The sequence below is a fragment of the Anas platyrhynchos genome, chromosome 4, assembly GCF_047663525.1.
Source record: "Anas platyrhynchos isolate ZD024472 breed Pekin duck chromosome 4, IASCAAS_PekinDuck_T2T, whole genome shotgun sequence".
NCBI lineage: Eukaryota > Metazoa > Chordata > Aves > Anseriformes > Anatidae > Anas > Anas platyrhynchos.
In genome coordinates this window covers 65182713-65209094 of record NC_092590.1, presented here as the reverse complement: position 1 = coordinate 65209094, position 26382 = coordinate 65182713, and the positions used below count along the sequence as shown (strand labels likewise).

The 26382-nt window shown below is 34.4% G+C and overlaps 1 protein-coding gene across 8 annotated transcripts in view; it reads right to left on the bottom strand.

Moving 5' to 3' along the window:
• Positions 1-429: 429 nt before the first annotated feature.
• RAB28 (RAB28, member RAS oncogene family) overlaps positions 430-26382 on the bottom strand; it is a 64927-nt gene continuing 38974 nt past the window's right edge. For 3 of the 8 annotated variants that reach the window (XM_038178500.2, XM_038178503.2, XM_027457377.3), the window contains 5 exons: positions 11635-11738; positions 8676-8753; positions 4059-4106; positions 2337-2437; positions 430-1421 (listed from right to left, as the gene is read on the bottom strand). In XM_038178500.2, the coding sequence (XP_038034428.1) occupies positions 2342-2437; positions 4059-4106; positions 8676-8753; positions 11635-11738 (326 nt within the window). In that variant the 3' untranslated portion in view covers positions 430-1421; positions 2337-2341. Of the gene's footprint in view, positions 1422-2336; positions 2438-4047; positions 4107-4412; positions 6909-8675; positions 8754-11634; positions 11739-26382 lie in introns of those variants that run through there. The other 5 variants (XR_011809236.1, XR_011809237.1, XM_038178501.2 and 2 more) reach the window with 5 other exon arrangements.

Sequence of the window (26382 nt, the reverse complement as noted above, 5' to 3'; positions counted from 1 at the left end):
TATAGAGCTATGCATCAAGCTGCATACTGAACAGTTTAAAAATGGATTTAGCTTTTCAGTTAACTTTGAGTATACCAAAATGATAACAAATAGCGTATTCATGCCATTTGTAATTTTTTAACATATTTGTTCCAACTATTAGGCCCTTTCTTGAACAGCTCAACAAAAATATTTTCTTAAAGGACCTCTTCATTTTTTCCACTTGCAATATACAAGTTTCCTTTGTTTAGCCTCATGAATTTTCTAAATCTCACGATGTTTTGTCATACTTTGTAAGAAAACACATTCTAGAGTTAAAGCAGGAAAAGCTTTCTAGCTTGGAATTAGGTTGGCTTGATTTTTTTTTTCTCACCTTACCTTTCTATTTAGATGTGGCAGTAGAGAACTGCATGTATAAGAGACTGCTAGAAAAAGAACAGAGGAGAAATGTGATGATCACAAAGGAGACAGCTTTTATTTTTACTCTGAACTAGAAAGAAAAGAATACCAGTCCAAAAGTAAGTCATTCAATTAGTTATTAAAAATGACTGATCCTAATTGATCTATCAACAGTTTCTAATGCATGCTGAATATATCACTCAACATTTACAGCCCAAACTGCCGACTGAGGTTCATCCATATTCATGAAGACATATGAGCCTATCTGCTGCTGCAAGAAGTAATGCTGATGTGCTTAATAAAAATACATAAAACATTAGCATTTTCCAGAGCATCCATGAAGACAATTTGAGACTTCAGAAAAGTAACTATTTTTATATTACAGCTTTATTTCAAGCACTGCTTCTTCCTGGATACAATTTATACATTTCGCACTATGTAGATATATTTATGGAGTACTTTCCAAATTATCCTGATAAAATATATTAGTGTCTAAAATTATTCCAGCAATAGCTTTTCCAAGTAACAGTTTGCTGAATGTTAGTTTAGATCACAGGAGCAAAAAAAAGACAAAGAAAAAAATAAAAAACCACTTTGGCAAAATACCCTTCCGTAGTGATGCTTTTAAAAGCTTTCAAATGCAGGACTTCTTCATCCATTTGTATTCCAGTACCAGTCAAACAGGTAGGAGAAAACTTATAAACACAGTTATACTGTTTTATTGAAATATAATTTAAAAGAATATAGACTTCAATTTTTCAAAGTGTGTGGTCTAACATTTCATTTCAGCCGGTCAAAAAAATGCCTGCTGCTTCTCAATGAACAATGGTACAACACGTTTTTGAATTGCATTGTAGCGATGGTCACTGTTAAAAGTTCCTGGAAATCCCAGAGCCTGTGTCAAGGTAGGAGAACAGTCAAAGGTATCAAACCAAAGGGAAATAATATGGTCATTGAACTGCACACATTGAGCTTCTAGGAGGATTAACGGTTCTTGTCACAGGCTCCTGACTGTAGTTGACAATATCTGCCTTCACCACCCTCTGTCATAAAAGAAAACACAGCAATAATGAGAAACAAAATACAATATTGATGCTGGCAAAGCATTCAAGAGATATTTTACTATGAAACATAAGAGAAAAAAAAAAGCAATTAGGCAAAACAGTCACAGTTCAGTTCTCTTCAGCACCTTATAGAAAGTCTTATCAGGTCTCGGTCTAAATACCAGTCTATTCATACCAAGCAGAAGAAGGTTGGTTTTCATAACAATTTTACAGGACTAATACAAAACAGAACTCCTTTGCAAAAGCAATGAATACAGTTATTCTTCCATGAGAATTGTTTTGTATGTAAATAATAGAAGTTTACAAAGAGTATAGTATGCATTCTTTAAGAATAACTCCCTTAGTTGTAACTGGAAATTGTAGGGAACTTTGTCTTTCACTCTTTACTATAAGCACTTTCAGAGGAAATACAGATAGGATACAAAGCAAATTTCATATACAACCATACTTTAAAAAAAAGCTTCAACAGGCATGCAGACTAAGATTAACATAAAAAGAACTTCTGCATACTATAAATATTTATTTTCTATTATAAATCCAACAGATGTTACACATTCTATTTACAAAGCATTTGACAGGACTGTTGGTCTCTCATATATGAGAGAGAAAAAAGATTCCAATTTGTGTCCATTTCCATTTGAGGCAGCAGCGTAACATTTCGAACATACAGCACTGAAAGCCCTTCCTAATACTATTGTGAATTATTACAGATTTTCTATGAACTAACCATTTATTAGAAATACCACATAATTGCATACTGTTTCAAATTCATACGCTATTAAGTATTATTACTACTTACAGATATAAAATATGTTTTCCCAATAGAACTTACTGTAGTTGTTACTTCATGTAAAAGCAAAGCAGCTTTAAAAAATACAAGTTTTACATCAATACCTGAACTACTGCATTGAGCAGACTTTGCTCTGGCAGTTGGAAGTGTTGTGATGTTGGTTATCTTCTTCAGGATATTTCACTAGTTCTGCCCTGACAACATGCTGTTGTTAATGATGTATCAACACAATGGATAGAGGTGAAGGAGAAGAAGGCAAAAAGAAAAGAGACGGAAAAAAATGGAAAGACTGATCAGTAGCTGAAAAGGAAGAATGAACGACATAAAATGACAATGCAGAAGCAAAAACAAAATGCATTTATTTTCAGGTCGAATGCTGAACAAGAGCAACAAGCTTAGCTGAAAGCATCACTAACAGCAGCTGAGCTGGTTCTCAAGCTTCTTAAAGGACATGCAACTTTCAAAGCATCAAAGTGAAATATTCATACATGCAATCAACAAAAATGTGTTAAAGCAGGGGAAGAGACAGAATAAAAGGCAAAGCAATACAGTGGAAGGAAAGATGACAATGGCCTCTTCTTTTAAGCATAAAGTACATAAATTTTTTACAGTAGTCAGATTCCTATCAGCAACTGTAACAAGTCTACTAGAGGTATGCATCAATCTTTTTCATTACATAGCTATTACATTATAACTAAATATTAATCAAAAAACAGTGACAAATTAAAAACCTCACATCAAAGTGCTGCAAGCTTTGATTTTTACTGCATTCAAAAACATAAAAAAGTCATTTTTCCCCTTAAAGGCAAACAAAACTGTTAAGAGCTTTTTATTAACACAATGTTTATACAAAGGGGAGAAAAATTCATACTATAACTTCAGCAAAAAAGCTACAGAGGTGGTCTGCTATGAAAGATATGCTAAACCAATTTAATTCTTTTTTCTTAAAATACTTTGATTTTTACACAACATATTTTCACGGTTAGGATAAATGAAATTATGTTATTATGTTGAAGGAACATAAATTGATTATATTGATTGATTATATGTTGAAGGATACATAAATGGATTATATGAACATATAATCAGTACAGTGTACATAAAACCTGTATGTCAAACAAGTAATAGTAATTAGATTGCCTGGTAAAGGATCGGGATTTATTAGCTGCTGATGTACTCTTCTTGAATTTAATTGATCACGTTCGTATTATCTTATCTAGTAGACAACACTCATGATTTACTAGACTCCTGGCCTGATGTTATCAAGGGAAAGGTTGCCAAATCCCATGTAAGGCAGTAGTAGGAGTTTTAGCATTAAACAGTGTTATCTGACCTCACAGGACCTAGTTTCTTCATACCAATCTTTTGACTGGAGCTGAGAAAAAAATCTTGCAATCAGTAGGCAATTAATTGTTCCTCAAAACATTGGGCTAAATCCCATCATGTAAACAGAGCTAGGTTAGTGACCCCTGTTTAGGCACATTGTAGCAAGAAGCTGACTAACATAAATGACGTGGATTTTCTCAAGGAATTTCACTTAAATAAGAGTTAAAAAAAAAAAAAAAAAACACTGCAGCATTTATTTTATTAACTCCACAGTAATTAAAAACCTCTTTGTATCTGTATCTGTAGAAGGCATATCATTGCCAAGGTTCAAACCACTGTCGGTAATGAGAAAGAAACTTACTTGGTGCAGGTGCTCCGAATTCCCAATCTGACTTATCTGCCAAACATTTTATTGTACAAAGCTGGCACATGCACACCCTCATTTGCTGAACTGGCATGTAGTTAAAGAGAAAACTACACATCACTTACAAAAACGCTACCTCTTGCCAATGCCAAGGAACAAAGCTGTACCCCATGCAGTTTTTATACTATGGTTGAAAGTAAAAAATATAGAAAGAAAAACATTTGATTAGTAAAGGAGCTATTTCCTCAAATTTCATCAGACCCTTGTGATTTAAAAGAGAGGAATTTGAGGACTGAAAATAAGTCAGAATCTGCAATTTTCTTACTTTGGAACTGTTCCATTTCAAAAACACGTTCCAGTCACACACAAACAGTAATCTATTCCTTTGTTTCACCACAGTTCTGACCAAATAAAGGTTTGATTAACAGTCATCTCAGCATGGGAACAGACAAGATTTAGTAGCTCTAGCTGAGATAGCTTAAAAACTTACCACCCCCAAATGTCTGTTCCAGTCCTCTGCTGGAGATCACTGCTGCCAAAGGAAAGCTGGTGGAATGTAACGTGTACTTGCACCTCATCCGCTTCAGCACAAAGTCTGGCAACTTCACTTAAAAATAACTTTCATCAGCAGTTTAAGCTAAGCTGCTGAACTTCACCCTGATGTGGCCAAGGCACATGATTGCCTTCCATTTTGTGATTCTGCTGTGGGAGCGATAAATTCCAGGAAAAGGGCAGTAACAAATAGCTTTGGTCGCATTTACATGTTAAACTGCTGCAGCCATTTTCTATAACAATGCATGGTAAATAGTTCAATTGCTATGGTTTGTTCTTGCACTTAATTAATGGTTTAGCCGTTAATTTGAAGGGGACCAAGTACCCAATCTACTTTCACATGGATTGCTGCAGTTCTGCAAGTTATCAAAGCTCAGAAGACATGAGTCAACCCCCCCAAATTCACACCAGTTCCAATAACGTGTTTAGGATTCCTATTGTTTCCAACCAAGTGACTCACTTCTAGGGTCCTCTTACTGACTTCAACAGTTAGAATAGGTTTCTAAACAAAGAAAACAGCATCTTCAGACATAGAATCACAAGTGCTAGAAATGATTTTTAAACAATACTCTCAATATTAGACAATCAGTAATAATTAATAAATACATAACAGATTGTAACTAGCACACAGTGTTCCACTGTTCGTGTTTTACTCAAACTCAGTGTTTCACTTTACACTTTGTCACCTCCTAGACTGAATTAAGACATCTGATGTTCTCTGACAAACATACTCAAGCAGACACCTTCTTATTTTCCAAAATGAAGAAACCTCACATTACACAAAATACTGAAAATTCAAAGATATAATCCAGGTAGTAAACAGTGCACTCTTGTAAAACTAAAATGTGTTCTACTCTTTGATCAAAGATGAAATTCAATTCATTACTCACGTATTTACTGAGATAAGGATACGCCACACTTATTTTTGTGTTTTGTTTTGTTCCTTTATAGCATCTACCCATCTATCTACTTTTATAGCACAATAGGTAGAATATTAAAGTCCCAGAAATTTTTAGGAGCATGACCATATAGCCATTCTACAATTTAAGGAAGCCTAATGCCCACTTGAGAGAAATTTAAAAGCAAACATCCCCCCATTACGCACACTATAGAATCTGTACCTATTATACAAAAACATTTGTAGTAAACCAGTACCCAAGTAATGGTAATATCATTTAACACCACCTCCTCCCAGCCAAAAGACCAGATCCATGCTTTTGGATAACAGCATCTACACATTACTTCAGGTAGGCTTTTCCACTGCAGACTAATACATTTCTCTCAAGAAACATCCTTCTATTTCTCTCTCTGAAGCTGTGAAGGTTAACATTTTCCTTCCCCAATTTTAAGAAGACTTTTCCTTCCTGTTCTTAGGAAGTGACCAGACTATTTGGTTCCATACCAAATGAACAACAATGAACCTTAAGATAAAGCTAACAGACGGACTCTCAAATACGATTATCATTGGTTTCTCATTGACTTAATTATGGACAATTGCTACTGCCCACTCAAAATAGCACTCTCAAAGGGAGCAAACATTATACCGTTAACAACAAATTATTGCTTATTCAGAATAGATTGATACTATGGTTGATCAGAAGAAGCTTTCAAAGACAAGTTTCTTTACACCCTTTAGCTACATGAAGCATATCACCATATAGTGACTTCTGCTGTACCTGAATGATGAGACAATTAAGTTTCTTTTCTATCCACTTCCATTTACAGGCTTTGTTTCTTCTTTTGTTATTGGTTTTACTGTTTATGTTCAGATTTATTTATTTTTTAATTCTGACAGCTTGGATTCACATTACCAGTAATGTGTGGGCCACAGTGAGTATTTATATTATGCACATTATTTAGAGGCTATTGCTACTGAAATTTGCTTAATATCAACCTTGTCCTATCCTCATATTTTATATTCCATTGATCTGGTCAACATAATTAAAAATTGTGATTATTATACTAAGGTAAAAAGGAAAAAGCCAGTATCAGTTACCTTAAAAATAACCTATAAACAGACACTTTCTTTAGAAAGCTACAATATTCTGTATAACCTCATTCCCCATGTTCTCTTTATAATTGAAGGCATTTTCATACCTATCTACAAGTTTACACCTGAGTTATGAGGACACAATAGCACAGACAGATCTGAGTCTACTGTTCCAATCCAAGCTAAACATCCAAAGAAAAATTAAAGAATATTTGTGATAAATTATTTAAGTACAAACCATTATAGGGTTCAGAACAACAGAAAAATGATGACTAAGTAGTAAAAGAATATTAAAAATATATGCTCCATATTTCTCTACTTATAAATCATAGCTTTTTGAAGCTTTTCTGCTTTACTTGTTAGATGTGCACGCTATTTTGCCATTTTACTGCTTGTGATACAGTTTTCTTGACCACTTCCACACAGATTGTAAACACTGCCATGCTGAAAACAGAAATTACATATTCAGTGTATATTTCAAAAAGCAGAAGAGCAACCTGTATACACAAGAAGTGCTTTGTGTTGGTTTTTTGTTTGTTTGTTTTTTAAATAAACTTATTGACTTTTTTTTGGAGTACTTGTTTAATATTAACAGCAACTAGCAATTCCAGGATACTACGCCAGCAGCTCAGCCACCTTTTAGTTTAACACATAATTTTATAATAAGTGTGCTGTAATCTTAAACGTCCTTATACAGTAAAGGTTGTCTCAGTAGTATAATCTTTGTTTCTGAGGTTTCTGAAACTGGTAAAATCCTTCTGGTTTAAACCTATGCATATAGGTTTCTGGCAGCAAAATTATTTTTAGAAGCAGGAACTAGGAAGAAGGAGGTGGTAAGGAAAAAGGAGTTATAGTGGAAAATGTCTTGCTTGCTTGCTTATTTGAACAATTAACACATTTTTGAACATTCACTGATATTAAATAAATGGTTTAACTCTATTAAATGCAGCTAATCAAATTAGAGTTCAAATTTAAAAAGAATACTGAAAACATCTTTTCCCCACTAAATTAAAAGGTTATAAAACTGCCCTCATTAGAGCTATTTTGCATACAATTACATGGAATATTCTTTAAAGAAAAATAAAAAAGCTCTGTTACAGTTTAAAGCAGGACATGCAACAGGGTTTTGACATGTGTACACAGTAAAATCACTGCATTCATATCCCTAACTCACTACTAACCAATATAAGAGAATGGGGGACATCCTTCTTAATGACCTTCCCACCTATTGTTGGGAAGCACTGTCCTCTCTCTCAGCCCTTTTATACAGCAGAGGAGATGGCAGAAAATCCCCAACTCACTGTAAAGAACAAAACACAAAGTCTAAAGGAAGAAAACTACACTACTCCTTTAGGGGGAGATTATTTTGGACTGGTATGGTGAGAAAAACAATTTCATATGGCAAGGAGCCACAATAGCTACCAAAACATGTGATTCCACAGGTATGTATGCAGTTGAGAATGGCTATACTGAAACAGAACAGGATTCATTTCTCATCTGCAGATCAGAAACAAAATTGGAAATAGTGCTTTTACAAAATCAGCATTTTTTCTCTGAGGCAAGCAGTCACTACTGAGGAAAGTATCCTTATCCTGTATTATATACGCACACAGTGAAAACTAAAATCTGAGATTAACCAACCAAAGGACTTTACATAGTTAATTCCTGACTCTGTGACTGACAAATAATATTTTTTCCTGTATTTCTACACTGAACATTGATTTAGAAGATTTCCATTCACAATTTATGCCTTCTATCATTTAACCTTGTAGTATTCTAAAATTAAACTTAATATTTAAAAGAATTAAAAAGGAAGAGGGTTATCATAAAAACTGTATCTGACATCATTGTACAGTAATTCACGTATATAGAAAAATATCTTCCATGCTACCTGTATATGCAAACATATAGAGACATTAATTTCTAAGAAAATTTTATGTACTATTTTTAAACAAACAGATCTAAAACCTTTTTTTTATTATTATATTTTTGAACATATATTTTCTTACTTCAGCATGTTTATCATGATGGATAAATAAAGATCGATAATGTTTTTAAAAGGCTGTTGTAAACGTAAATCATTGTCTCTAAAACAATAGCTGTAGTTTGCTTTATAGGACAGTTAATAATTTGCAATGTGATCTGTGTTGTTTTTTTTTTTCTAAATACTAAGCAAAATATTAAGGAAAAACATGTATTTGTGGAAATCACCTGTGATTGTTCCATTTCTGCTTTGTTTAATTTGATGCCAAGGATGTCAGCAGCAATTCTCTGAAAACACAGGAAGACCTACGGGAAAAAAAAAATTAAATCACATTTAAATGATTAAAAACAGACATCCTCAAAGTTCTTTCAAATATATCAAACCATTCTTGAACTGTAAACAATGAGATATACAAAATTATGACCTGTGCAAAGCAGATCTGAAAATAACCTCATCTGGTACTTTCAATTTTGTTTAAAAATTGGAGAAAATAATTCAACAATGGTATGAGGAATGAACAGTATGCTAGATTGTTAGGCAACACTTCTACTCTGCCTCCAGAGACCCAAGTTTAAACAAGCTTTTACACAACCCACCTCTCAAATACCACTCTCAGTGCTATAAAATATGAATAAGGGTATTCACTAATGTTTAGCACAAAAATATTTTACCGGTGTATTGTGCAACAGAGATGTAGATTTCTGAAATTAAGAACAATGGAACTGTGCATCAACATCACAAAAATCTCTGCTGCACACGTTTTTAAAACATTATGAACGCCAATGCCAAGCAATGATACATTTGTTCAAGAGTCTTACAAAGCATTAAATGTGTTATACTGAACTGAAGTATTTAGTAAATAAGCAAAATGTTGTATGGCATGAAGCAGTCTATCAGAGTTAGACTTCAAACACGGTTTGACAGATAACATTGGGAGGCAAGGCTATCTTAAATAACTCCTATACTTCATCTCAATACAGTCCACCAATCTGACTGTTTAGGCAGCTGCATTCTAAATTACATTAAAGAACAGAACAGACATTAAACAGGAACAGCTTACGACTGTACCACTGCTGAACTCGCTGCATTGTTAAGCTGCATCCTACCTATGTGGCTGTGCCACGGTGCACAAAATCTAACCCACCAGCATACCTTGCTTTTCATCATGCAGCCACCACCCCCAAAAGGTAAGGCCTCTATAAAAGCCCTTTTCAGTGAAAAGTCAAATAAAAATACCATTCACGCAGTCTTTTCTTACAGCTCAGGTGGAAACTGGTAGCACATAAGTGGCACAACAAACAAGCCGAAGTAGCTTCCAAAAACCATTTTTCTTACTCTGCCCTCCTTGGTCTAGTATTGGTCTATTTTACTAGCATCCACACAGCAAGGAAGGCAACCTGAAGCAGGCAGACCTTCTCCAGAGACCTACTTTAACCCACACCAGGCTCTCAGGTGTACTAAACTAGATCCCCTACCATGAGGATATTTTGTTCACAAAAACATGAGGCATGAGCTCAACCCTTTAGGTAGGCAGTTTGATGGACAGTGAGATGGTTAAGCTGCAAGAAGTCTTTCATGAAGATCAATTCTCCTCTGAGGAGACATTTGGGTTTTTCTAAGTATATAAAATTATCTTCTGCAAATGAGTTTGTTGGAAAGATATGAGGTAAACCAAACAAATCACTTCATCTACCTTAACTGGGTATGTAAGACTCCCTAGTCTCTATCCACAGTAGCAACAGACGTCCTCTTCTCAAATCACTGGCACCCTGTCTTTTCCACACGACTACCCAAATATATTAACTAGGAAGATTTTGAAAGGCCAGTGTGCAGTAGTAGGTAGAAAGAGTTAATTCAAATCTATACCAAAACTCAAAATGAATTACTGTAAACTATAGCTCATACCTTCTTTTGTTAGTAGCCATTTAAACAGAAACTTCTGGTTAGTGTTTTCTAGGTATATTCAGATTTACTTTTGTTTTTAAACAGCAAGTTAAAAAGTATAATCAGTATATATAGTGGGATGCTGCTGCAATCCATTAATCAATTAAAAAGACATAATAAAGATTCCTTCATAGTTTATAATGTTAACTATATCAATCTTATAAAAATGCTGGTTTTCTTATTACCAGTTCCCACCAAACAGTTGTCTCCTTGAGAAAAAAAATATATTTTATCATTTGCAAGCTTCACTGCATAAAGTATTATAAAATTTTTCTTCCTCTAGCATAAAAAGCCATTTTCCCATTTAAACAAAAAATTATGCCAAAGATTTAACACAAATTCTAAGGAGAATCAGGATTCACTGCACTTGTATCAGCAGTGTAACACAATAATTAACTTATAAAATTTGGCAATCCATTGTAGAAGTAAATGATCTTTCATCAAAGATCTTAAAACAATCAGTGAGTCCACATGTGTTACAGAACTATACTTCCATTTAATTGAACATGGTCTTACTGTTCAATAACATTAAAATAAAGTAAATTATGTTGTCATAAATAACATTACTGAGACATACTGATTTATTGTTTTTCATGGGAATGACAAAGTCATTAGGCATATGACAGAAATCAAGCGAAACAATACAATGTGGTTTAATCTGACTGATACAGTCAACTAAAAGAGAACCTTTTCTTCCATACACTTCCAACTAAAACAAATATCCCAGCTAGGTCAGAGTCAAATGATTGTTCAAAAATACACTCTGCAAAGCATTACAAATACCAGAATGTTCAAATTTCAATGGACCCAGAGAGAGAATGACTCCTGACTCAGGACCCATATTAAAACTGTGATCATAACAGGATCCTGTGACTTTATCGACTATTAAAAATTTCTGTATTGATGCTCTAGAGATGGAACTTCATCTGGAACTAAGGAATATGTTTAGTCACCAGCTGACAGCAGAGATCCAGCAGGTCACATTTCTCATGCTGACGTATAAGCCAGAGCATTTCCATATTAAGATCTATACCTCAAACCACAAATCAGATGAGAAGCCACTGTAAAAAACATACGCACTCATAAAAAGATCTATTTTCATGCAAGCAGGCTAGCAAAAAGGACCTGCAGTAGCCAGAGTTCTTCAGTGTTCAATATGTGAAGTATAATAAATCTCAGAATAACAACTATCTACAAAATAAATTTAAAAAAATCTACAAGGACTTTATTTTTCATACTTACAGAATCTCCTGTCTTGGCCGACACGAAATGGCTACTGAAATTGTTTTCCTGACAAAATCGTTGGTGCTTGTCAACTTTCACTGTACGCATGTGCTCCAAATCAACTAAAAGCAAGTAGAAAAAAAAATAAATTACTACAGTAGAGACCATTTATTTAGTTACCTGTCTTAGAAAACACATTCAATGGAAATACATCAAATGTAATCTTTTTCTTTGCATATGTATGCAAATACACATTTCTTTTTATAATCTTATGCCAGAAAACAGTAATAATAAATAAAAATGAATCCACAATTAAAATTGTGCAACCAAATGCAACAAATTCATATCTGAACTAAAGGACAAATTTATTTCTGGATTCACGCAAGCAATTTGTAAAAACTTTCCTGCTAACTACATGGAGAAAAAAAAAAAAAAAAAAAAAAACAAGACTGAATTAAATTTTGTGCGTTCCATTTGCAAGCATGATGTATGCTGGATATCTATTGTAATGTAAAGACTCTTCTAAAATAGAGTTCACAAAGTACAGATGAATCTACATATTTTTCTAAGTTAAAAAATGTAAATGAGTTGTAAAGAATTTTATTGCAGAAAACGGTAAAGCAAAAACATTCACTATAATAAAAAAGAACTGAATAAAAACATTGATGTGCTTATTTACTTGTACGTGAAGTTTTCAGTAACAAAAAGGTATGAATCCAAAAATTAAGAATAGTAAAATGCATATTTCAAGAGTCTCACACATTTTCATTTTTATCATTTTATAACCATTGGAAGCAGGGTAAAGCTTTCAAATGGCATTTTCTGTTGAAAATCCCTAGTTGCTTACAACGTAACATGGAACTCAAGTCTCGCACAGGTTTTATTGTGTACATTCCAGTTTCTCCAAATCTGATCCTAAGGTAACTGGAAACTATATTGAACAGTTTCTCTTTTTATTGCATTACAGTTCCTATAAGGGTGTTGACTCAATGCCGTCAAATTATAAGGCAAATATATTCAGAAGGATTTAAGGACAACCAGGCTCTTTGAGTCAATACAGGAAAAAAAAACTTAAACTGATTTCCTGAGGAAGGGACCCAACTGACTTGTAAAAACTTGTAAATTTGCAAATCTAGTAAGCCTGCATAATAGTGTCATTTGATTATCAGCTGAAAAAATGCTCTCATACTACATAAAAGGCTTTATTTTAAAATGATATTGGAGGTCTTTAATTTGTAGGCTCTGGAGATTTTCTCTTGGAGATTTTTAGTCTAACAGGGGATTCCTATACCCCATTTATACTGCTTACTTTGGTTAATGTGGAGTTTTTGCCACATATTACTGTTCCTTGCACATCAGTAAGGCCTTGTTTACAAGAACAGGCCTAAAATCATCCAGTTACCGCAGGCATTAATTTGTGAAGGACTAAAATACTAAGCTATTAACATGAACGTTTGTAGTACTGTATTTCATAATACTAAATGTAGGTTATACAGTTTCACAAAAAATAGGAAGAACAAATACATTTATTAAGCTAAATCCCAAAGTTGATAAAAAAACTTCATGCAGTCTGTGTAACAGCTACTTAACTTTTTCCTTTAAAACTAACTACTGGGAGAGAGCCTCTGTTGAAATGCTTTTTGAAAAAAAAAAAAGAAAAAAAAAGCACAGCATGCTGTCTAAACCACATCATTATTAAATATTAATTTTACTCATTATATATTATGCTAAGTGGAGCCTGGAAAGCACAACAGTAAGATTAATCTTTTGGGAAAAATCAGTCAATAAATATGTTTATTTGAAGAACCTTAACCCCACCTTCACATCAATGTATTTCTTCAACTGTACCAAAACTCCAAAAACCCACACACAATTACAATTTAATGACAACCATTGATCCAGTCAACCAATATTTACACTGTATCTGATGATACCATGGCATACCTATGTGAGCTTGTGCTTACAGACTTACAAGTTACAATCTCTTCCCTAAGGAGGAAAGAACAGGGACCAGAGGAACAGAGGAGCATGCAGAAATGTAAATGAATTTTCAAGAAGAACATGCCTCTGCCATGTAGGAAATCATATCCCCCAAATGCCTCCTATTTTCTATTCAAGCAAATAAAAATCTAACAGACTGGAAGTGAAAATCAAAGTGAAATTGCATTTCTGAATTTTGTGCAATTATCAGTCCCTCTCCCCACTTAGGAGTATTTCAGCTCATGTCTTCTGAATTATGGGCAGTCTGCTGTGAACTGTACAGTTAGTGTTATGCTAGATAACTGCCAGGTAACTGTCCATGTGCACACTCTCAGCCCACAGTAAATGCAAGGCAATTCATGTTACATTAGCCCTCAATGAAAGAGGGCACAGTTTTAGTACAAGAAAAGGGTTTCAAGCGTTAATAAATATTTAACTATAAAAAGTTGCTGTTTGCAGTCAATGAAAGACGACTATGCTAACTCAAATTACCTTGCATTGCCACAGGCTAAGGGCATAATCATAGAGAGTCACTGAAGATCTGCTAAAATGAAGTGAGTAATTACCCTCCAGTCCTTTTCTTTTTTTCTTTTGATTTTTTGAACATCTGACATTGGTCAGCTAAACAGGCAGAACTCCTGGTTACCAGGAGATAACTCTTGTCCGTTTTTTTTTTTAGACATGACAGTAAAAGACTGTAGGAGGGATATGGATGAGAAAAATGATCTTCTGAATAGATGTTTATAAGGAATGTAGGAACTTCATAGGAAAAAAAAAAAAAAAGAAAAACAGCTGGCCAATGTGGTCTGGTATGATGAGCCAGTTAACAGCAGGAATGGGTATCTTTGGGATGAAGGATGATAACAAGGATGCACTTAAGCCATGAAAAGTTTAATGGCAAAGACAAATAACTTTTGGACAGAAAGAAGAGAATTATATATATAAATACTGTTTGATTTTACAAACCAGGAAAATGGTCTTGCAGAATATTCTAAATGACTAGATAACAATGCATTTGCCAAAATTAAGGAATTTCAGCAATTACAATGCAAAAAAAGAACGTTTTAACTGTGATAGCAGTTATCATAGGCCATGTCTAATAAAGGTCACGAATAAAGAATGTGTAAGATTTGGACACGGATTGAACACAAACATTTAGAGAAAGGCCAAGAGAAGTTTACTTGCCAGATGGTTCAATCATCCTCCTCATCTGAAGTGAATGAGGGAGAAGACAATAGCAAGAGGAAATTAATAGCTCCATTTTTACCAAGTAGAATTGATGTTTATGGCTAGAAATCCACAATGAGATGTCAAAAGGAGACACAAGGATTTTGTTTGAAAAGGGAAAAGAGATATAACAGTTCACAAACATCGCAACCCTAAAATACATAAATGTTACAAACCGGTACTCTGGTTAAAACACTTGCATACAAACTGTGTTATCTATATTAATAAGTAATGGTTTCTGTTCATAAAAAGCTAAACCCCAAGATGAGTAAATTTTGAAGAATACGACAAGGATATTTCTTTTATATATCTTCAAAGATTTTAAAAATGGGGCCAAGGGGAAGTGGTAGATAGTATAAAAGTTAGTAAAGTGATAGTTAAAATCTAATAGGAATACAAGAACATTACTAATTCATTGGTTATACAGGGACCACTTTTGCACATTTGCATTAAATGGAGTACTTTTACATCAAATGGAGTAATAGACCACAATAAAACTGAAAGCAAGAGAAGCAGCATAGTATTACAACCAACAGGAGTGAGAGAGAAGTCCCAGTATTGTTTCCCTCACTGGCCAGATGAGGACAGAAAGAGGGGCTCACAGAACTACAGAATGGCTGTGGTTGGAAGGGACCTTGAAGACCACCTAGTTTCAACCCCTTTGCCATAGGCAAGGACACCACCCAGCAGATCAGGTTGCTCAGGGCCTCACCTAATCTGGTCTTGGTCTCATCAGCCTCCAAAGTCATTTTGAAGTCCTCTTCTAAGAACAACACAGGCTGCTGCCATTTGGTCATTTTTTATTCTTGAAATACACGCTAAAAGTTGGTGTGACAACTACAGAAATATCATTTTTCCCAGATGTGCTCCAAAAATTATCTCCATTGTCTTATTTTTCCTCTTGTGCAACTTTGTTTCTAACTAGTGAAGAACCTAACTTTTTGTTTCTCAGGGATCAAACTAAACATTTACCTTCAAATTGTCTGGTGTGAAGAATCACTTCAGTCAAAGCTTGGACATAATTGCTGCTCCTTAAGTAACATATCTATAAATGCAGTATGCACAGAGATCTATAAAAATAATGGCACAACGAAGTAGATTGGGAACTTCATGAATTCAGACATGACTTCCACCTAGCCAGATAGATACAAGTGGAACTCATTGATGAAACTAGAATAGATCAGTCTGCTGTAGCAAGAGATGAGACTTGCCATAAGACTTGATTCTCATGAACTCTGCAGAGTTCAATTCTGATTTGTTGGTGAGACCAAACAGAGTTCTAATGAAGTGAACAAAGAAAACAGAACCAAGGGGAGAGGTCTGGATCTCCCACTGAAGTCCCAGAGATATCCCCTCCAAGACATTCCTGAAAGTGTGTGAAGAAAAGCAGGTAAGAAGAAAATTGCAGAATCAATATAAGGAAAAAGATGTAAACACCACAGTCGCTTCTTGGAAAGCAAATGACAATTCAAAGAAGACAAGAACAAAAGAGTGTGTTTAAGTCAGAACTGGAGAAAATTAATTAGATCCTATCTTCAGGTGACATATAAACAACTTTTTCATCATCCTTCAAATTGCTGATATACATCGCTGAGAGACAATGCTAATTTAAAACAGAAAAGGAAACAGAGTAGATGTGTATTTTAAATGATTGTCTGCAAGGCTAGAAAGCATATGACAATGGGAAAAATTCTGAGCAAACACTTGAGACAATATAAGCTAGCCTACTGTAAGACAAATTCTTATGTAACTTCACATGAGTAATTAGGAGTAAACCACAGACATCTGAGTTTATTGGTTAGCAGCAAGGAAATACAAAGAGACTAGAAAGTGCTAGCTAACAGAAATAGGTGTCTCACAATCTCCACCACACGTAACCATTCAATAGCAATACAATCTTGATTCATGCTGCTATTTTTACTTGAGACTCTGAAACTACTAAAGGTAAACAAATGAATGTCAAATGTGTTTCTGTTACACTATTTAGTCTACGTATATACCATTCTAAGATAACAGAGGCTTGCAACAAGCCACTTCACACCACTGTGCAGGAGCAAGAGATCATTCTTGTGGGTCCCTTCCAGCTCAGGATATTCTGTTTTCCATTCCAATACATCTTATAAGTGGAAAACCAATAGTCAAGCAGCATAAATACTAGTTTAGTTCACTGAAATGAACTATCACAAACATAATTAGCTCACCAGAAGTAATAAAGTAATGCTTCAAGTAATAAAGTGTGATATCAAATCCCAGAGCTGTATTGTCTAAAATTATGGTATTAATAAAATATGTATAACAATTTACAGAGTAACACAACTGGGAAAAACAGGAAGCTAGTAAACATTTTAAAATATGCATCATTAACCAGTGAAATGATGAATGTTCTGAATTCATCATCTTTCAAAGCACAAATAATAATAGTTTATTCTGATTTAAATATTGTCACCAAAGCAAATAACTGCACATATTTTAAAAAGACACCAGAACATCATTTATGCAGAATGTAAAGGCTGCTACTTCTGCTATTTATCTCCCTTTCCCAAAGGACTGCCAGTGTCTTCTTTCATTGAAGAAGAGCTCCATGTAAAACTAGAAGCTTCCTTTAAGTCAGAAAACACACATTCTTGCAAGAATCTTTCTTTCAGGTAAGTCTGGAAGAAAAACAAACATATAACTTGTACAGGTACTTCCAGGCGGCTGAAAAAAATAGTGACAGTACTTGTTCAGAGTGCCATAAACAGCTGAGTGGCATGCATAATGCATGTTAAGCAAGTCTGAATGTTTAATAGTTTGTTGGCATTTCTCCTGGACCCTGAGATTATACTTGCAAACTATAAGGCACTATACAGTCATTTCAGTTGATAATACCAGTGATAACTAATCTTGCTAAACCATGTCTATGAAAAGAAATATTAGAGTTCAGAGTATTTCAGTAAAAAAGACACCCCTCTACCCAAATCTGATAGTCTTTCACTTTCAAAGCTTGCAAGGGTAATAACTATGAGGGAATCTGTTATAAAGGGCTAGTTCTCCAGCTTAAGCTGAACTTATTTATTGATAATTATAGAATCTACCATTAAAATTTGTATTAACACTTACATAAATTTACAACTATTTTGATCCATAATTATCATGCATAACTTTTATATTTTAGTATAATTAAAGGTGGTTTGAAAGTTATGAGTAAACATCTATATTAATCTATGGTAGTGCACAAAAATATATTCTTTTATAGTGTGCTGTGAAAAACGAAATATAAATCTTTCTGCAAAGTATTTGCAGCTGTTCACACAAGGTATACAATTACATAATGTTTAAATAATGAGCTATCACGATTAGCCCACACAGACATGACAAGTAAAATGCTTTAATAATTTATTAATTTGATTTACATGTGCTTAAAATTATGTACATATTTTCCCTTCTGAAAATACTCCAGGGCTGTAAAAAAAAAAAAAAAAAAAAAAGGAGAGGGGGGCTGTATATGAAAATTTTTTTCATCCTTTTTCTGTTAAAATTTCAGAATGACTTCTTAAGAACAAACCTAGCCTGAGCACCTGAAGCCCTGACAGAGCAGTGCTACGCGGTGTTGTCTTCACGCAGCATACACGGCTGATGCAGAGCATGAAGGCTCTGCTTTGCCTCTACCTAAGTAAAAGTGCCTGAAAAAGGGAAGTAAAGGGGCTTTCTCCAACATGTACTCTATTCGAAAGAAAAAAGCAGAAATCCCTACACATGCTGGGAGCAGTGGGCTCTGCAGGCCCCTCAGCAGGGCCTGGACTGGTCAGCCCCACAGCGCCAGCCACCAAGAGCCGTCCAGGCCTCGTCTGCACTAGATGATACCACCCAGCTTTTCTTCCAGCCCTGCCATCACTCTGAAGAAAACAGGAAAAAAAAAAAAGCAACAACAAAAAAGCACTTCCCCAGCTTTTTATTGTCCAGCTTGCCAGTAACCTTCTCACTAAAAGATGCAGCTTAATTAAGCCCTAATTTTTCAAGAGAATTTGAATGGTTACTTGTAACTTCAAGCAAGTGCACTTTCATTTTCTAATTAGACACAAAGGTTATTTCTGTGTAAATAATTATCTGATATAGTAATTATCTGTTATTATTACTAATTATAACTAATTAATTTCTGACATAATACTATAAGACTAACTAGAATAATGCAGAAACAATAATCAATTGCAACAAATTGCAATGAGTCTGCAGTATTAACACATTTTGTACATTACTTAGCTTTCTAAAAAATCAGTTTTGATTTGGTATTTTCAAATTAATATAGCACTTAATTTTCAAAAATCTAAATGCCAGAGTGCAAACAGCAACTTTTTGTATTTTTTTTTTAATACTTTCAATCTTTTTCTCACACTAAAATTGTATAGCTGCCAAGAAAAGAAAACTCCTTCATGGAAGTCCTGAAAACTATGCCTCTAGTCTGATTTAAGGAAGCTCAACGAAATATAAATATAGTTCCAGTACAGATTTTCTCAGTAATTTTTTTAGGTTATCAAGAAAACATCTAGAGTGTTGATCTGGTTATACTCATGTCAGACAAACTACGTGTCACATTAACTACCTCCAGGAAGTTATTCCAAACACAAAATAAACTGTTTATGCCCCTTCTCAGATAGATAGCATGACAGATTGTTATTAGTTGAAGACAGATGAAATACATTAATTTGATTGCAAGCATGTGTTTACTTTCTCACTGTCATGTACACTCTACTGCTGATGCTTCCCTATGAGGATGTAGTAACAAATCAAATGTTGTATTAGAAGACTTGCTAAGGCAGAATAATAATAGCTGGTGCTGTACTTTAATACTTAAAAAACTATACTTAACATTTCCAGCTACAACAGGAAATCACTGGTTTCAGAAAGAAAAAAAATGGATAGCTTAAAAACTCTTGTGATTTACACAAAGCATTGTAACACTTCCTCCTCTAAAAAAAAATCAGAATTATCAACAAACACATATGTCAACCTTATAAAATGTCAAATCTATGATCTGAGCTCTTTCTGATCCAAGACATGAATTTCTACAGAATCAATATAAAAAATGTATGCTTAATACGGGAAATATAAGATGTGCAATCCCCATGTCTCTTCAGTTAAAAGCAGGAAGGCACCTTGTCCATGCAGTGAGGTTTGCCTGCTTTCAGGCATACCTCTCTTATGGGCCTGCATTTATTTGTACAAAGCTTATGTGGAATTCTCTTTCCTCTCAAAGAACATATTACAAAAAAAAAATGTGATGAGCTCATGTGATAAAGGTAAATGAATAAAATCAGGTTGGTCCTAATAGTTCTTTCTAATGTAGGAAATAACAAGAGAAAAAGCCAGAAGCAGGTCTTTCCTACTCAGCAAACCCAGTGACAATGGAGGACACAATGAGACAAGATTCTCACCTAAGAACAAGCATGTATGTTTGATAGATGACAGGTCATTTTTAAGAAGATATGTTAACCTTTGCAAATATAAACTGCAGGCATCTTTTCATACCAAAGTAAAATTTATTGTGAAGGGAAAAAAAAAAAAGAATAAAAGAATACACCAAAGTTTCTTTTCAAAAATGAGATGATGATCGGCTGACACAGCTTGAATAGACAGTGAAAGAGAATACTTTTTTTTTTTCTCAGACAATTCCCACTTTTATTTTTCAATACATTCTTTGCAGAAATTTTTGCAACCATTTATCATTTGAACAGACTACAATTACACTAATAGTTACAATCCAATATCCACTGTTAAGCACCAATACTCCTTATACCCACCTCAGTGAAGATGTTTTTGGAAGCAAGTATTCAAAAGAGATATTATTAAACAAATATAGCAAATGAGTTACTTTATAGTATTAGCTCAGAATTAAAATATTACTGGACCTATTCTCCTATTTATCTATTTTTCTTTTAGGAGAGTATCATAAGGACACATAAAGCAAGAGGAGGATGAAATGCATCTCCCTGTCCTGCAACTCCAGTGAGACTAAGTGCACTGAAGATATATCTGTATTGCAGACTGTGACATAAAGAGATGACCAAGTAAGTGCATTAACCTGGTCACAAAGGGTGTAGATGTGGCAGCCCAGATGAACTTACCGTGTACCTCTGTATACTGTCTGCAGCGTACATAACTAAACAAGCAGGCCCTTAGGGTAAGTTTAAAACATCAAGCTGGGGTGTGAATGAAAGAACATGAGACATTTTTTCTGGATAGTGTTATGGAGAGTGAACAGCTTAGTGTGAGCAAATTGATGCCACTCTCTCTCAAAAGCATCATCTCACAGGGCTTTAACCTTCTTTATTTTCACACCTTTGGATAATTAGTTTTTACTTTCCACAGTGAAATGTGTGCTGAGATTATAAACTACTCCAGGAAAAAAGACCATTTGTTCACTTGCTTTTTATCTAGACAGTCAGATTCTTACACAGCTCTTATCACCATCATTTAGAAGCGTTTTGCAATTACTAACAGATTATTTGCTGACTAATTCTTTTCCAAGTAATTCAGGCAGACTGTCCATATTTTTACAAATGAAAAATGAAATACGGATGAAAAGATAAATTTGAAGCCTTGCCTAAGATCACATGAAGTTTCACTGAACCATAATTTTACCGCTTTATGCATTAAATCATCTTTCATCTTCTTTAAAGCTTGTGGCTGGGTCTCCTAATCCCTGTGCCAACAAGAACTTTGATAGCAATTAGTTCTTCTTCCTTATTAAGTTAAAGCTGCTAATTTGGACTCAAACATCCTTATAAATAGCTATTTCCTGGAGATAAAAAGAACTGAGTGCGGCCAGACCAGAAGAACACCTCCAGCTGGATTTTCCTTGCTGTATTAATTCGACCATAAAAATCACCAGGCCAGCATGGCACATGAACACAGTCGGGGAAGACTTATTTACTGAACAACACCAAGAAAGCAAAACAAAACAAATCAACCTATACTCATGCAAACCATAATCCAGGATGCCCAGCATCAACACATCACACAGGGACTGGAATTCCAGTCCCTTCTGTCCCACTCTAACACACTGGCAGTGGACAATGAAAAGGCTAGTGGAATTAGAAATAATACCATAATAGCATTAGGGTGACCATCTCAGGGACATGGCAATTCTGTTAATTAAATACTGAAACTCTACTGAAATACAGCACAAAAATCTGTAGTAATTACTTTGTACTTCTAAAACTCCAGCTGCAGCATTTCTTCTCACATACTTAAAAGTTTCTACAAATAATAAGCGCAATATTTCACTTTTTGTCTCCAGCATCCTTCATAACGACATAACTAAGTATAAACACTCAAAAAAGCTGTAAATGGTATTTCATTTTCTAATTGCCAGTGTTTCAGCAATACTTTGAAAGAACAAGTTATGCCATTTAGAATGTACATTTCCTCTCACAAACACAGAACAACATATGAGAAGTACAGAATGCTTGATTCATAATCTTGTAAGAAAATTTTTAACACTGATGACTGCAAGATGCATTTTTAAATGTTCATATGAACTCCTCTGAGTCTAACCTCAAAAACATATGCTGCTCTTTAGATTACACATTAACATTTTTGGAAGTAGTTTTCAAATTTTCCCACACTGAACTTTAATAACTGACCAGACACTCTGAAACAAAAGTTACTGACAGAAAAACAAGAACTGCTTTTATTCAGCATGAACTTTTTTAATCAGAATTACTGAAACAACATTAAAAACTGCTTATACTGATAGAGTTGAACTACTAATGACAAATTGCTATATTTCAATAGCTTTCTTCACAAAATAATTTTCCTCCTTGTAATATTAGATCTGCTTTTTAGGACGCAGATTAAAAGATAAAGTGTTAAAAAATGTGGATTTCTCATTAATTCAAGTGGAGATGTTCTTGATCTTGGTTTTATTTAACAATTTCATAAATTCAATAGAGTGTAAAAGGAATGTATTACAGTACTATGACTGCTGAAATTCAAAGCTCAGTGATTTTTTTAATGTGGTCTTTAATACCTTAGTGAAGACATTAAGCTGTAATGTAGCAAACATTCAGAAGATGGTGCTAGTCCAATATATCTGCAAGCCACAGATGGATCAGCTTCTCTTCATCTCTCAAATATTTTAACTAATTTTGATGCATCTACTACCTCATGGATGAATTTGTCAATAGCAGGAAAAGGTATAATCACCGTTAGTTAAATGTTAAGAACACTACTAAATGATTTTGTCATTCTCAAATTCATGAAGATTTAGTGGATTGACAACCAACAAATATAAATTTCATGATAATTTTGTAAACTCAGGGTTTGGGGATCTTTCTGAAGACTTGTATGTTTCTTGAATCCTACCTGCAGTCACTCCCATCTGTCTTCTACAGGCAACAACAGGAGTTTCTGGCCACAGTTTCAAGACAAACCAATGTCAGCACCAAAGCTCAAAAAATATCACCATCCTGTCTCACTCCTGGTTGTTCATTCTCACCCTCATGCCACAATGCACTTATTCTCTCCTCACCAGCTTAGGAGGCCATGCAGCTTGTATGAGCTTATGAAGCTCAGTGAGCTGATCCATCTTAAAAATAGCCATTTCTTTTTTGCTATCTTCTGTTTAACCCAGACCAAGTCACCCTTCTGATTTCCTGTGGGGCACCAGTGCTAACTTCAAGCTGTAAACCAGTTTTGTTGCAAAACCAACCACTATGGAATTAGAGCCTTCAGGAACTCTGATGGGTTGAATTCCTGTCAGCATTCAAATGAGCAGGCATGTTAACAAAGTCAGTCTCACTACTGAAAATGGAAAACTAAATCTTTCAGGTTGTTAAAGGTAGATATCTCCTTATTAAGAGATTAGATGCAATTTGTGATTACATGGTTCTCTGTGTTTTTGTTTTTTTGTTTGTTTGTTTGCTTTTGTTTTAATTACACTGAAGTGTTTGGCATATTTGCAGTTGTGTCTATATTCAAGCATTCTACAGCATCTTGTAGGCTAGGTACAGTTGTACAAGTCATTTCTTCCAAAAATAGAAAGTCCAGACATACTACAACATCAAGGTAAATGCTTTATCTTTACATAGCACTTCCTGGAACAGTTCTCTCAACAGAATGGGTAGGAACAAAGAGTAATATATTTTATGAAGACATGGAAATGAACCATTAATAAGAACCTTCTTCCTATAAAAAGCATTTACCTAATAAATAACAATTCCTCACAGGAGCCGCTCCAGCATTCTTAATGGCCACTGCTGCATCCATCTATACAGACTGTTTCTCCGGGTATATTTCTGTTCATCTCAAGACAAACAGCCATGTTAAAAAACTTGTGTGGTGTTTTCATCCAATACTCTGAATTGCTTGCTCCCAACAGAGCCAGCCCAGGTCACCTCCAGGGCCCTTCCATGCCTGGTTCCAGTGTTGCTTCCAGAAGATGTAATAATGGGTTGGAGACACTTACTGCTTCTCCTACATACCCCTGTGGGAGCTCTCCCACAACAAAAAGTATAAATGAACATGAAATCATTCACTAGGATATAAAAACAAGCCTTAAATGTTCAAAGATCAGTCCAAGTCAGTATTATTGTTATTATAATAAAACTCCAGCATTAAGCAATTTAAAACATCACTTCAGTTCTTCTTCCAAACTTTTTCCAATGTAGATGCAAGACTGGAACATATCTGAGTAAAATTACTCAGTTACTAAGCAATTTATTACTGCTTAACTGTTCCATGTGTATCAAATCCTCCTTGACAGCAGCCCAGATTTTCTTCCATTTGGAAGCTTTTGTAACTAATTATTAACAAGCTAACCTGTTTTCAACTGGCAGTGAAAAATTTTATAAGAAAGATTTTATAAGAAAAAAGTAAAACTGCTTAGTAAAGAAATATACTTTGATTAACTATAAAATCAGAAAATAATATCAAATATATTCAGATCATTGATAGCAAATTTATTAGCTATTTCTTAAACCAATCTGTGGCAATTGAAAGGCTACAAAGAACTGAATTCAGACTATTTATATTTCAACAACAGGATGATTTCAAACCAGGCAGTAGAAGTGGATCTGTACAAATCTTTCACATTTGCCATCTCATGTATTTTAATATACTAAGCAGTTACCCAGGCAAATAATAATAATTTCATTTAATACATCTACTAATAAGGGATTCATCACAGTATGTGTAAAGCTGTTCTCATCTCCAAGTAGAATCAGCATATAGCTTGTTTCTTCTTGACAAATTTCTATCATGACATGAACACTTCGGTCCAAAAATTCATTAACTTAATTGAAAATTATAATTGATTATACTGAAGAAGTTATATTGAATATCATATAATGAATACAATATAAAATACTGAAGAAAAAAAAATGTAAAAAAATCTTCTACAATATTTGTATCTACTATTTGTCTAAGCAAACTAAAAACATCAGTTAGTTGATAAACTAAGAGTACACTTACACTTGCAACATTACAGTATTACCATCTCCCAGATGAGCAAGGGGAAGCAACTCATCAGGCTATTTACAAGGGACTGAACAAAATACATAATACATAAAGAATCCAAAGACGTAAGAAAAATACTTTGTAAATTATTTGATTGTTACAAATTTAACAAAGCAGCCTCTTATACTCTTTTTCTAAACTACCTCATTGACCTGGCTGTGCAGAGCAATCCTATTTCCTCAGACTCTGCTAGTCTGAGGAAAAAAACCTATTTCAAGAAATGTTCAGTGGAAGAGGCTAGCTTGAAATTAGGGTTAGAAAAGCAGTCATTTCTTCAGCAGTTTAAGCTAATTGCAAGTCAAATGGATGGTCCTGACTGCTGCTGCTGGCCAAGCACTTCCAAATCTTCTTATGTGACAGCACCACCACAACACAAGATAAATCCATAAATTCATGCAAATAAGAGCTCCTCCCTTTGTTCTGTTCAGTTTAGATTGGATCAATGAACTGAACCCTCTGTGCAGTACTACCATGCCTACAGCTGACAAAAGCAAAACTGGGTTAAATCAGTTGTGAAACCACATTCTTAGAGCCTGAGTGTTGCAAAGACGCTGAGAGCAGTTGAATGTCACACATGTATGCACTCAATTATTTTTTTTTTATTTTTGTCAAGAATCATTTTTATTTGGAAATATTAAGCAAGCAAGTTAGGTTAATCTGGGACTCCTATTTGTAAACTTTTTTTAACATTTTTCCCTAAATCATTCTAAAAGCAAAGAAAAGTTTTTTAAGAGTTTCTGCCTCATTCAACTTTTATTGAAGTTACAGAAAAGCAACAAGTGACATCTGACTTACAGGGGAATTTAGATGCTGTAAGCATGTTTCTCCAGATCACTTTGGTCTGTCACAACCTGAAACAGTTCAGCAAACCCACTCTACTTTTTATAAGTAGGAGCCCTCGAGGATAAGCCACACTTCCTTTGCTAGGTTTGAAAAGGAAAGGGAGAATGAATCAAGAAGCTAGAAATATCTTGGGGTATGCAACCCTAAGATATTATCTATTAAAATTTTAGCGTGGCCCTATCCTATTTTCTTTATGACTTAATACACTCCTCTTCTAAAATA